Source organism: Austrofundulus limnaeus, unplaced genomic scaffold (assembly GCF_001266775.1).
Source record: "Austrofundulus limnaeus strain Quisiro unplaced genomic scaffold, Austrofundulus_limnaeus-1.0 Scaffold32, whole genome shotgun sequence".
Classification (NCBI taxonomy): Eukaryota; Metazoa; Chordata; class Actinopteri; order Cyprinodontiformes; family Rivulidae; genus Austrofundulus; species Austrofundulus limnaeus.
Window position 1 is genome coordinate 1,371,347 of NW_013952434.1, and position 13,285 is coordinate 1,384,631.

Below are 13,285 nucleotides of genomic sequence, written 5' to 3' on the forward strand. Positions count from 1 at the left end.
GTGGTAGTAGCTGAGCATCACCTCCAACACATAGTCCGAGCACCATGTAATGACACAGTTCCACATTTGCATTTTATTTTATTTTTTTAATTCTTGAATAAATTTATAACCTTTAGATGCAGACTTTTATTTTGAAAGCGGGGTTTACAACSATTACCGTAACATCCGGTCAATGCGCAAAACAAAAAACAAAACGTGAGATGTGATAAAAACCTGTTGCGCTTCTCGCTCATCACTTGCCAACTTCCTGATAGCCGTTTTTTTTTTTTTACGGTAACTTCAGTAAGTTTCGACATAGCGAAGAGGACAAGTTGCTAATAATAACACCGCACCACAACTGAAGGTAAGTACTTTACTCCTGATACACTTAGACTGAGTCGAATTGTTTTTGTGTTTAACGACTTGCTGGGTGTGGTAGGTAGAGACACTTTTTGATGTTTTGTTTCCGTAAGTTAAGTTTTCAACGCTGACGCATGGACATCAAGTTGCTCTAATGTAAAGTTCACATTACCGTGTACTCATAACAACCTGTGCAATATACGAAATAACTAGCATAGCGGGGTGATCATGGGCTTTGTCCTTGAAAAAGTTAACAGAATTACCACTAGAGTAGCATTAAACTAGTTTTGTGGTAATTCTGTTAACTTTTTCAAGGACTAATTCTCTACCAGAAAACTAATAAGATTAGAAGCAGGAACATCGCTAAGATTACTCGTTTGTTCACATTCCGTCAGGCATTAAAATGCAAATCGTCWTTTATGACACGGAAATAGAAGAAGATAAAAAAAAACTTAGAAAATATGTATTAAAAAGCAACCTTCAGATTATTTACAGTATTTATTTTTTAAGACTTTCATATCCTTTTCCTGTTTAAGTTTGATAATTTTGCGCCACCTGGTGGTTGGGGTGTGAATCTACAGATAATGTGCGGTTTAAAAAACAAACATTTTATTCTGAATTATAGCATTTATGAATTTTTTTTTCCAGTGATAGAAAGGATGTAGATTTAGAAACGGGTCAAGCAATTATTAAACTACAGAAAATGGGAATTTTTTTTGCGTAAAGAAACTAATTAACAGAGCCTGATGAAACTCAAATCARTTTAGCATTACTTGTTTGGAGAGAGATTTTATTTTTATTTATTGATTTGTTKTTACAGACGGACCAAGGAGTCATTTGATTTATTTGTGATAAAGTTATATTCAAATTTAGTTTACTGTCTTTAGTTTGAACAGTTTCCTTCTTGTTGTCATTATTATATTGTTCCCTTCTGATGTTATTATCATTAGTTTAGTCTCTTCTTTTTATCTAATCAACATTGATTGTCCTTTCGGTGATGATTCGTTTATTTTTTTTTAAATATGGTTATCTCTCGGCATTCAAAAATGGACGACAAAGTAAGAATTTCATTGCTCAGGGAAACAAGTTTTTCATCTGTGCAACAAACACTTTGAATCTTRCATCTCATATTTTTGTGTCATTGTCAAAAATATAATTTTCTGTATAAAAAATTGTTGAAGCTAAGTTTGCTCTAGGAAGTTGACTCTTAACATGATAAATATTTGAATCTGGCTGACTGCATTACTAAACCACAATCATTTTACTTAAAGAAAACGTAATTATCAGTTCATCCCTGATTTCTTTATACAGGTGGTTTTTTTTGTTTTGTCTTCAGCGACAGGATGCAGCCAGGTGAGGAGATAAAAGCCATATTTCAATATCTACATTTGCTTACTTTCCCCCCGTAAACAAACATTTATTGAATGTATTTTTTAATACAATGCTTTCAGGCAGAAGCCAGCTGTCYGTCTCTCTGAAGCCTTATCTGAACAACAAAAACAGATTACAGCCCATCATTGGTTTGTTGCAGTAAATCCTCAATTTATGTTAAAGTAGCCTGTGATAASTTTTTAGTAAAACATTTTTCTTCTTGTTTCGTGTACATTTAGGCCTGGGTAGCATCACTGAGTGTGTGAACGTGGGTTCAGAGGACAGAGAAACGTTGTACTTGTGTGAAGTGTGTGTGTGTCGACTCACTAAAGCTGATATCCGGAACCACATACTGGGAAGCCACCACAGATTCAACTACATTGTAAGCAGCCCTGAAGAGAAGACATTATTGGAAACATCTTGGCTTGTGGTTTAACCAGTAATGCTTGTTTTGTCAGAAATCCTATCATCCCCTCTCAGTGTGTAAATGGCAGGAGAGCTACGACCTGTCAAAGCTGGCTTGGCCGCTGATGGAGTTGGCCAAAACGCTGGAGGTGAAGGAGGGACCAGGAGATGTCCAGGTTTGATGTTTTCACTGTAAACGTTTTACTTTGCAGCTGGAAGGTTCGAGTGTGATCATATCTTTTTACACCCTTTTTTTATAAAGCTATTAGAAGTTCCTGACGCTCTATACCAGACGATTTCTACAGCGAGTAAAAATAACGGTTAGTGAATATTAATTGTTTGAAATCTGTCCGTTTCAAACTTTGCCACGTCGTGTTGTTTCAGTTTTTATGTCCTGTGTGCGTTGTCTCTGTGTGAACGTCTGGACACCCTTCTCCCTTCAACACCACAGCAGCAGCTCTGATAAAYGCCTTAAAAGACGAGGCGGGCGAACCGGGATGCTTTTCAGAAGCGACATCTTTGCACTATCCCTCCGAGTCGCAGAGGATCGTCTTGTGTCCACACAAGCAAGGAGGAGCTTCAGAGGTGTTTGACAGCGCTGACGTGAAACCGTACGAGATTTCAGCACGAATGGAGTCTCCCCCTCTGATTCCTGCGAATCCAACTCCCGAATCTAAGGTGTGCTTAAACGATGCGTCCACATGGATACCGAAGGACGTGTGGACGTTACCTGAGCCGTCTGAGAAGAACAACTGTTTTGGAGACATGTCGGGAAGCAATCCTCTCATTGGTGAGRATAGATTAATGAATAAACTTTGTTTAACTGGCTTAATATTTTTCTGCAAGTGGGGTTGATCCCCAAAATGTCAAACTACCTTCAGAAGAATAAGCTAAAATCCACATTTGCTTCAGGTCTTGTTCGCGTTGATGAGTTGAGAGGTGAAAATGGCAGCTCGTATGGTTTCCTGTGCCACTGCTGCCGCATCAGATCCAACAAAAGGGACATCTATGATCACCTCACCAGCTATTCCCACCTGTCCAACTACTTGGTAAGATTATTTTGGGAACAGTTAGTATTTAGAGCAGTTACTACAATGTGACGTCGCTTCAACATAGATGGAAATTCAACCCGATCTGGTGGACATAATGAATGAAGATACCGAAGCCAACTTCCAGCTCCTCGGATCACTGGCTGACCAAGTGGAGCAACAGGAGGGCAGAGGAGAGCCGAAGGTATCCCGTTTTCTTTTCAGCACTGATTGTTCCATCCATGTTACAGTGAGGCTTAAAGATCCTTAAGAAATTAATACATATTGAATATTTAACAAGGGATTTAATATTATTTAAAAATAATTATATATATATTTAAATTCTCTGTAATGTAAAAAGAGGCAAAGGTTTAAGGATTTAGTCTGGGGTTTTAATGAACTAAATCATGTTTGTTAGTGGCTTCTTGTTTTAAAGAACAAAAATCCGTCAAAGTCTGATTTTAACAATTCATCTGTTTGTTAATAGAGGTTATGAGTTTATCATGGCTTGAATAAAGCAAGTTGAGGGCCTCAAACAGTTCTTGTTTCTCATCAGTTTTAAAACCATAACTAAGTTTCGATTCCACCGATCTGCTGATAAACTGAGCAGTGAGATGAAAATCCAGTGTTGACTGATTGAGATCACTCAGGAGAGCTGAAAGTTTAAAGAACATTAAAAGTATAAATGACGGCTTTATCCACCTCTGAATCTTATATTGGATAATTTTGCACAAATATAYGTTTTAATTGTTTATTTAGTTTTAAAACCTTTAAGACTTGTATGCAAACTGAATGTTTTGGGAATATTTGTTAAAGTGTTAGTCTTGTGTTGTAAAATGGTTGTGATTGCACTTGTCAAAAATATCTCATGTTCCCAGATAGTAAATGTCCCAGAATCCTTCTGTAGGCAGATCACTGGCAAAAGTTACCACTGGTGTAAGTAAAGCTGATTTTTAAAAATTTTTTTAATATCTTTTTACTCGGCCATAAACCCTCCACTTCTTTTGCTCCCAATTATGCTTTCGAGATGTGACCTGTGAGTATAATTCTGTTTCTGCACGTTACAGAAACTCTTACTGTCGATGTTACTGTTGTTCTCTGTTGTCATTATTACTGTAGAATTKAGAAATTGTTCATTTCATACATTTTTGTGCAATTTTTTATTGTATTTGTTGTCTTTCTGTTTCTCTTTTATACAACCACTTTGCTGTGTAAGTAATCTGATTTATTAATAGTTAAAGTACTGTAGTGTGCAATTTTTTTTTCTGTATATCCCTTGTATTGTTCCCGTTATTTTCAAGGTTTAAGAATGCTGTCAAATGGCTGGGTAAATACTAACATCCAGACCAAACGAGAACCTGTCCAAGGTGTGTCTTTTTACAGTTTATATTCTTTTTGTACAAYTCCAAGTCCAATGAAGATGGGACGTTGTGCAAAACATAAATAAAAACCGAGTTCAATGATTTGCAAACTTGTATTCAATTGAATGTTTCATGTTCAAATGGATAAACTTGATTGTTTTTTTTTGCAAATATTTACTCATTTTGAATTTGATGCCTGCAACACGTTCCAAAAAAGATGGGACAAAAGGTTAATTTGAAAGTGGTGAGTGTCATGATTGGGTATAAAGGGAGCATCCACGAAAGGCTCAGTCATTCACAAGCAAGGGCGGGTTTAGATGAGTAATAGTCAAACATGTTAAGAATGTTTCTTAATGTACAATTGCAAGAAATTTATGGATTTTATCTATTACATCCCGTAATTTAATCAAAAGACTCAGAATCTGGACAAATAAGCAGCAAGGCTGAAAACCAAGATTAAATGTTCTGTTTGTACATTTCTTGTCTTTGTAGTATTTTCAGTTGAATAGAAGTTGAAAAGTATTTGCAAAATTTCTGTTTTATTCTGTTTTCATTTATACTAACGTCTCAGCTTCATTGGTATTTGGGTTATAATGCATTTAATTTATATTGTTTGACTCTATCTTCTGTGTACCCTTTAAAGGTGTGACCAAGCATCCAGCGTTCACAAAGATCCCTGTGGTGATGTCAAAACCAGCAAAAAGAGAGAAACCAAAGAGGAAGAAGAAGAAGAAGAAGAAGAAGACTGACCCCATGTTCAATGTAAGCTTTCCTCTCCGCGAAGGTGCCATGCTTCTGGAGAGGACATGCTTCAGAAAGGACAGTGTGTTCGAGATGGCGTCACCGTCTTTATCTGACCCCGATCCGGTCTCATCGCCGCTGGACACGGAGCTAAAGTGTGACGAAGCTTCTTTTGAAAATAACGACGCTGAAGGATCCTCGGACTTGCAGACCTGTCAACTAGAGCAAGATCTCCGTAAAGAGGATGTAGATTCTGTTAAATATGTCCCAGAAACGAACATCATAGTCACCGTGTTTCAAGACGCAGAGGGAAGTGACGGCGTGAACTTTAACCAGTCGGGAAAAGAAACTGAGGCAGGGGACCTCATGGTGTACGGAAGACAAGATGGATCTCAAAGACCTTTTCAAAACTGGCAAAGTGAAAATGTCTACGCAGAGAGAGGGGGGACATTTCCTGCTGCGTCCCACAACGAGGACTGGCGTCCTTATAAACCTTACTACAGACAGGAGGAGGGCAGCCCTAACGGGTGGTACAGCTCAGCTTCAGTCCAAACAGGAGTTGAAGACATGAGACAAATGAACGGAAACTACACGACTTCCTGTTCTGCTCAACATTATCCCCATCAGGATCAGCAGATGGCATGGGGCGATGCCGGTTCTGGGACTGGTGGCACGTGGGGCCACCCCGACCTGCCCAGTGAGGTCGATTCTTTCATCGAAGCTGCCAGGACCAACGTGCAAACGATGCACAGAGGCAGCATCGCTTCAGAGCCTGGAGTGAGTTTTTATGAGACCGACCCGAGACAAACTGGCACGGGACTCGGCTTTAACTGGTACTACGCAGACCCACAGAACTATAACACGCAGCCTGCTGCCGTTCAGGTGGGCCATGTAAACCAGATGTTTAACTGCCAGAACACTGGGCCCAGCACACACCCTGCCTGGTACGGGGCTTTCATGCAGCCAAATGGTTTCTCTCAGCCAGGACCAGCTGTGTATTACAGCACCGGTTCATTTCAGAACTGGGGTCTCGACTGATTGAAAGCACTTTATCTCCTTTTATTTTTGCATGAATCTAATTTATGCAAACGAAGCTATAAGTTCAAGTCTCAAAGTGGAGAAAGGGTTCTGCCTAAAATGATGTGGTTTTAGGACCAAAAAATTAAAAAACGCGTGTGATCAATTTAACTGACTCCAGGCTGGATTGAAGCATTTTTATAAAAGTGCCTGGGCAGTGGAGGTTACGTGCAATAAATACATCATTTGTTTATGCGGGAACAAAGCTGTTTTAATAACAGAATTAAAAGTCACTCAAACTTTTGTAAGGCAAAAAAACAAAACTATTTCTGGTTCTACCAAAGACTAAAATTCACTCTGAAGAACTTGACCATCTTTGTTATTGGTTTGATTGTTTTTTGTTTAAATAAATTAGATAAATCTTTCTCAGGGAAAGAGCTGTAGTTTCTAAATCCTGTTAGCGCTAACGCTACTATTCTGTTTGTTTCAATAATCGTCAAGCTTTGCCTCGATAACTGCAAAGAAGAGTTTACTGTGAATTTTATTGCATAAAATACATGTTTTTGAACTGAGTTGAGTTGAGTGTTGGCCAGTGTTGTCATAATGCAGGTTTTGCAGTGTTCATTATTAAGTCCTGCTTTTTTCTGCTTTTTTCTTATTATTTCTTTTTGCAAAAATGCCCAGGTAGTGGCCAAACATGTTAAAAACGTATTTTTTTGTGTTGTCTACATAATGTAGAGGATGTGACACCTTTACAATAAAAACGCAAACACTGTTAAATGCTGGTATAAGCTGCTGTGTTTTTTTAACGGACACACAAAAATAAAAATTATATTTAAATTTCAACATGAGCCTGCTGGGTGGTGGACATGACCACTTCATGGTGGAAATGGGAATGCATGAGGACTGGATGGAAGATGTTGCAAAGTTTCTAAACTTTCTATGGGAATGTACCCCTGGACACCCCCTAGAACTACTTCAGTCCACAGCTGCTTGTCAACATGAACAGGTGTTTTTGTCAGCAGATGTTGGTAGATAGGAGGTAGCCTGGTATTGTTTCAAATTAGAATTGCAATTGGACAACCTTATTTCTGAATAAAAATATAAAAGACAAACTAAAATTAGTAGTGAGGTGATTGATCCCCAAAATATTTACTTTAGAGCCAATACTGCGGCTACAATAAATTTTATTAAAGAAAAAATGGTAGTTCTGGTGAACGCAACATTCAAACGGAAGGCGGAACCATTTGTTCTGAGCTTCTGTCGCGGCGGACACAAACCTGGACGCACCACCAGGAGGGGCGGCGGTAAACTGGTTAGCATGAACAAACAAGGCTCAGAAACGGCGACCTAAGCGTCTGCTTTGCATGGCAGATTGTCGGAGAAACCCTTTAACCGACTGGCGAAGACATATTTGAGGACAACCACGAAGCTGCGTCTCCGCAGTGACTCGACTCTCACCGGGGTGAAATCTCGTCGAGATGTCCGCTTTCTCCGAGGCGGCTCTAGAGAAGAAACTATCCGAGCTGAGCAACTCTCAGCAAAGTGTGCAAACCCTGTCGCTGTGGCTCATCCACCACAGAAAACACTCCAAGACCATTGTCAGTGTGTGGTTCAACGAACTGAGGAAAGGTAAGAGATCCGACTCTTAAGTAAACAAAAACAATTTTCTGCAGCTCAGTAACAGGGAGAGCTTGCCTTGTTAGCTCCGGCTAAAGCTAATTATTCAACCAGCACTTGTTTGGCTTACTAACTTTTTTTGTTCTTGTCTCAAAGATGCAGAAAAAACACAAAGTATGTACCTTTAAAATAAAAATATATTCCAATAAAATGAAGTAGAATCAGCATAGCAAGTGGTTGGTTTAGTATTTGTTTAGAATTTTGTGAAGATGGCAACAAAATATATGTAAATTAAAGGCATTGTAGTTAAAAATTAAYCAAAAGTATCCAATTATTGTTAAAACATTATTGAACTTAAATGCGTGACGATGTTACAAAAACAAGAAAACAAGCACGGGAAGCTTCCCAAGAGGAGTTTATTGGATAACAAAAATAAAAATAAAAATCCCAGATGTTTGAATTACAGAAGTGTTACAAATAATTTGTGTAACAAGTCACTGCAGGGGTTGACTTTGTTAAAGGTTTTAATATTAACTTTTTACATCAGGTTTAAAAAAACTTATTTAGTTCGTTCTTTTACCTGAAAACTGCTCATATATTTACCAAACAAAGGCTTTCTATTAAAGAGGAAACAGAATATTTTTGCAACACACTTGACACATCTTTRGAATATAGGTAATTAGACTGTTACATGCTTAACATACTGAGTTCCTCCCACCTTCAATTTGTTCATTCTACAGCAAGTGACAAGAAAATCTTTTTCTTTGTACATTATGTGCTGTTGAATAATCCAACATTTCTTTGAGTCTAAAACAAGCAGCTCCTAATTTAATCTGTTGGGTTTATTTGCATCGTTCCTACATAATAAAGCTGCGTTATGAATTATTTTTAAAGGGATAAAATTATATGTTTATATGACTGAAGCTAATAATGGCAACAGGATATCTCCTTGGGGAGCTCGTCAACAGCCTAATGACACCTCAGGTGGATGTTGTATTTTGGGAGATTGTGTCAGGAGTGAAAAAAGGGTTGGGTTTAGATAGCGGTGGGGATAGAGGTGGTAGCTCTGTTCACCTCCTCCAACAATAGAAAACACATCATTAGTTTGTTTGGAAACAGCTGTGTGGCTCCTGCTCTTCTATATAAAAATGTCTAAATAGGAAGTAATTTTTTTTTTTTACTTTTTATGCTGGCTTGATTGTAACTTCTGACTGTCATGAAGCAGAAATGATGAAACTGAAAAGAAAACCACAAGAGAAACTATTTGTGATTTATATGTATGTTTTAAACCCTACGCAGGCATCTTTTAAACCTTTTCTTTACTGCTTTTACTGATTAAATATTTTAGTTGAGAAATYCTCTCCGTGCATTTCTGAATTCACGCAGCTCAGGTATCCCGGAAGCTCACCTTCCTGTATTTGGCCAATGACGTCATCCAGAACAGCAAAAGAAAAGGCCCCGAGTTCACGCAGGACTTTGCGCCGCTAATCGTGGATGCGTTCAAACACGTTTACAGGTCAGGCTTTTCTTTTTCTTTTAATAAACCAAAGTAAACAAACTGTCTGGAACTACTTTATGATAATGGCTAAAATTCTAGTGAAGTATAAATAACTTTTTATTTCTGTGTGTACTACTCCTGACATCAGTTTGTTCTCGTGTCTTATTCAGAGAGGGGGAGGAAAGCTGCAAGAAACAGTTGGGTCGGGTTTTATCCATCTGGCAGGAGAGAGCTGTTTACGAGCAGTCCCTGCTGGAGCAGCTCTCACAGGTCCTGGGTAAGTTTTCTGCAACACTGTTAGAAAACTGTAATCGATGCTTTATTAACTCCAGCTTCTTCTAAATGATTACAAGGCTCCTAAAGTTGCACAGCCAGGTTATTCTTTTATATAGAAAGTAAAATAATATGCTGTAAATGCACACGTTGAGCAGGTTTATTAGAGGATTGTGTTGAGGTAGCACCATCTAAAAAGCTCAACTTTGTTGCCAATCCACCCCAGATGGAGATAAAAAAGCTAAGAAAAGGTCTTATGAGAAGATCCACTCTGATGATGGGGGCTTCGCCTCCCAGAGATCCCCCGCTGAGCCTCCACAGGTGATTTATTTATATTTTTGTCCAAAGAATCATCAGTAGATAATGAAAATAAAGCTGAACTAAAATCATTTAAACATTTTATTGTTTTCTTCGTATTCTCACAGCTGATTCTGTTGCGTAAAATCTACCTGGTTACGTTTCGTCGTCGCTGTGGCGCATGACTCGTACTAACAGCCTCTGTTCGCTCTCCGCAGACATCAGAGTTGATCCGAGCCCTGCAGGAGCTGGAGAACGCCGCCTCCAGCGACTCCGTGCTCCGTCAGCGCATCTCGTCTCTTCCCGCGGAGGTGCAGGACACGTCGCTCCTTCACAGAATCACAGGTAGACACGCTGACCTCGCTTGACCCCGTCAGTTCTCAGGTTGTCCGGACTGTGGCAGATTGTTTGACAGGCTTTATCAGCTTTATTTCATTCCTGACTGAATCTACATATATATTTCTAATGATCTGGCCCGGGAAACTGAACTCGTAAAGAGAGAATACTTCATAAAATCACCTGTCAAGTCTTTCAGCAAACAGAGAAACGACCTCAGAGTTTATGAAAGTCACTAAATGATGAGAAGATGGAGAATATTAACGCTTTCTGTCAGCGGTGTGTGTATTTTATTAAAAAAAGGCAAAAAAAAAAAAGAAAACGTGAGAAGTAAGGCCACACAGATGAAAGAAATTGAGGAGRAAGTTTTGAGGTTAAAGTGTAAATATTGACAAAAACTTATTTCTTTGCTTAATCTGGAGGAAGTGAGCTCTGCTGTGCTCCTAAACTCAACTGTAATTGTTTAATTTGTTGTTTTTATTATATCTGAGGGTTTTGGTCACTTTTACTGCATGAACTACAAGGTAACATGTAGTTATTTTATCTGGACCAGTCCAAGGTTACTGCAGCTGCACTCAAAGCACTGGTTTCAATCCTTCAAAATAAAAGCCTGATGGGAGTATCATGCACTTATCAAATAAACAGTACTGTTAACACAAATAACACTTTATTAAGCTGAAAGCCTCCAGTATGAAGGAAGTAAAACTATTTCTGTATGGACAACTTTAAAGAAAGCAAACTGAGTCCTGATGTAGGAGGCCCGACCCTCCGTTGAGCTTTGCGTCTCCATTTCTCCTCTGTGTTCTCTGCTTCAGATAAAGAATCAGGCGAGCGGCTCTCCCGGTTGGTAGAGGAGGCCTGCATGCTTTTAGCGGACTACAGCGGTCGCCTGGCGGCCGAGATCGACGACCGGAGGCAGCTCACGCGCACCCTAACGGTCTTCCTGCAGAGCCAGAAGGATGGCCTGGCCCAGAACGAGCAGAAACTTGAAGTGCGTATCGAACACTGTTCACGTCCTTTTTGTGTTCGTCTCATTCACCTCACACTCATTTGTCCACAGTCCTTAGCTTGCTCCATGAAGTGCGTGGAAAACTTAAATTCTGAATTAATTTCACATCTGAGAAAAGATCACTTCATTAGTTTTTCACTTAGCTCAGTTCAGTGTGTCTGCACTGCTCATACGGTAAGTAAAGTCTCAGTTTAAGCTTAAAAAAAGAGATTTTGTTTGGTCATAACTCTGCRAACTTTATCCACAGGAACCCAAGAACATAAAGTCTTTCAGATGTCTCTTCAAGGTGTTTGTGAATAAAAAAGTGACAATAAAACCTAAAACTGATTTTTGTCGGTGCTTTTTATTTTGCTCACAGCTCCTGGTGAACTTGTACAGATTTCCACACTCAAGAGTTTTAACAGGATTTAAAATCAAATTAACTCGGATCAGCACAAGATCTGACAGATTATCATTACAGGTCAGACTAAATGTGAGAAAATTAAGTATGAATAATAAATAATTAGGATTAGCAAAGAGTATTTAATGATTCGCTGCTGAAATGTGTGATGATGCTAAACTTTAGGTGAGATCTTCAGCCTAAGGCAGGAAACACGACAGGAAATAAACACCTCACCTCAGGGTAACCGCTTTAGAGTAAAACTGCAAATAATTTAACTCATATAAATGATCTGCCTTTGCTGACTGAATAATTTGTGCTCAGACCTCTTTTTGCACATTTCGCCCCCTCATTAGAATTAATAAGATTTGACATAAATGGTAAAAGAAGCTTGTAGTTTGTTAGCAATGAATCAGATGTAAACACAATACTTTTAAAGATCTCAGAACAAGTGTGCACACTGTTTTCAGGGCAAATATGGTTTAAAGGAAGTGGCTAGAAACAAATTGTATGTTGGTAATTATTCATATATTTTAACAACCCAATGTTCCAATATTACACTTTCAGTCATTAAAGCTGTTGGTTTGAGCTCTGATGAATATTTTTTTCGGTTCTCGGATTTTTTCAGGAATACAAGCGCAAATTGGCGATGGTGTCGCAGGTCCGGAAGGAGCTGCGCTCACGTCTGAATAATCTCTCAGAAGGACTCTACAGCTCCTCTAAATGACCGAAGTCGCTCTCGCCACACGGAGAGAGCGTCCTGCTGGGAAAGCGTCCCAACATGTCTCCAGTGATCGTCGTTCCGTCACCGACGGATCATTGATCAACACTTGAACTGAAGTTTCTTCAACGCTTTCTTTGTGAACAAGCTCCTCTTTTAATTTAAGAGTTAAACACTGTAAGGATCCATATTCTTCACACGTGACTCCTCTGTGTTGACCCCTGACAGCTTAACTTTTACAGTTTTAATGTGCTATGGCTGGTGGAATACTTCTCTGTACATGACGACTCAAGATGATGCACCAGTGCACAACCTTTTAGTGTGATCATGATCATTTCCAGTATTGGAAAGCTTCTGTAATATTGTGCATTTTGTTTGGATGCATTTGTTAACGTTAGAGATCACTGCAACAGTCATTCAAGCTGAAACCACTGGTTTTATACAACACAATGAATAAAACAAAACATCATGATTATTAGAAAACTAAATGACCACAAAGTAAACATGGTTATAATTTTCATAAGCTTATTTGTGAAAGGATTGTTTGGTCACATGCAAGTTTGCATGCAAATGAGGTGGAGTTTTCTCCTTTTCATTGTATCTGTGGTTTGTGTTCGTCATCAAGGCAGCAAAACAATTTACTTGTATCTTTTTACCTTTAATGTACTTGCACAATGAGTGAAGGACTGAGTTGTCAATTTTTTTTGCTGTGTTGCTTCATAGTTTTCTCTTTAATGTTGTGCAAAGGCTTCACACACCTCAAAAAGTGCCCCAGCTTCCAAAGCCAGACATAAAAACGTTTTGTTTTTGTAACTAAGCAGAAAATGCTTATTAGAACCAAATAAAAAAATGTACCAATTTCTGCTGTCCTATCTGGTTCGTTAGTTCAA

The 13,285-nt window shown here is 38.8% G+C and overlaps 2 protein-coding genes across 4 annotated transcripts; both read left to right on the top strand.

Annotated features, from left to right (window-relative positions):
* Nucleotides 1–1,358: 1,358 nt before the first annotated feature.
* Nucleotides 1,359–7,042, top strand: LOC106515772 (uncharacterized; the record flags this gene model as incomplete). Its single annotated transcript, XM_014005750.1, is given in 11 exon segments — nt 1,359–1,692; nt 1,791–1,859; nt 1,950–2,092; nt 2,169–2,291; nt 2,378–2,435; nt 2,567–2,905; nt 3,028–3,164; nt 3,232–3,348; nt 4,022–4,079; nt 4,445–4,510; nt 5,148–7,042. Coding segments are annotated over 11 exon segments (2,256 nt in total). The 3' UTR covers nt 6,284–7,042.
* Nucleotides 7,043–7,520: 478 nt separating this feature from the next.
* LOC106515775 (regulation of nuclear pre-mRNA domain-containing protein 1A) lies at nt 7,521–13,255 on the top strand. 3 transcript variants are annotated; one of them, XM_014005753.1, is made up of 7 exons: nt 7,533–7,894; nt 9,269–9,398; nt 9,551–9,657; nt 9,880–9,974; nt 10,169–10,295; nt 11,102–11,277; nt 12,303–13,255. In XM_014005753.1, the coding sequence occupies exons 1-7, from the start codon at nt 7,744–7,746 to the stop codon at nt 12,399–12,401; spliced, it is 885 nt and encodes a 294-aa protein (XP_013861207.1). In that variant the 5' UTR covers nt 7,533–7,743; the 3' UTR covers nt 12,402–13,255. The 3 variants fall into 3 exon arrangements, with proteins under 3 accessions (XP_013861209.1, XP_013861206.1, XP_013861207.1); XM_014005752.1 differs by lacking the exon at nt 12,303–13,255 and having other exon boundaries at nt 7,532–7,894; nt 11,102–11,622; XM_014005755.1 differs by lacking the exons at nt 9,880–9,974; nt 10,169–10,295; nt 12,303–13,255 and having other exon boundaries at nt 7,521–7,894; nt 11,102–11,622.
* Nucleotides 13,256–13,285: the final 30 nt, after the last annotated feature.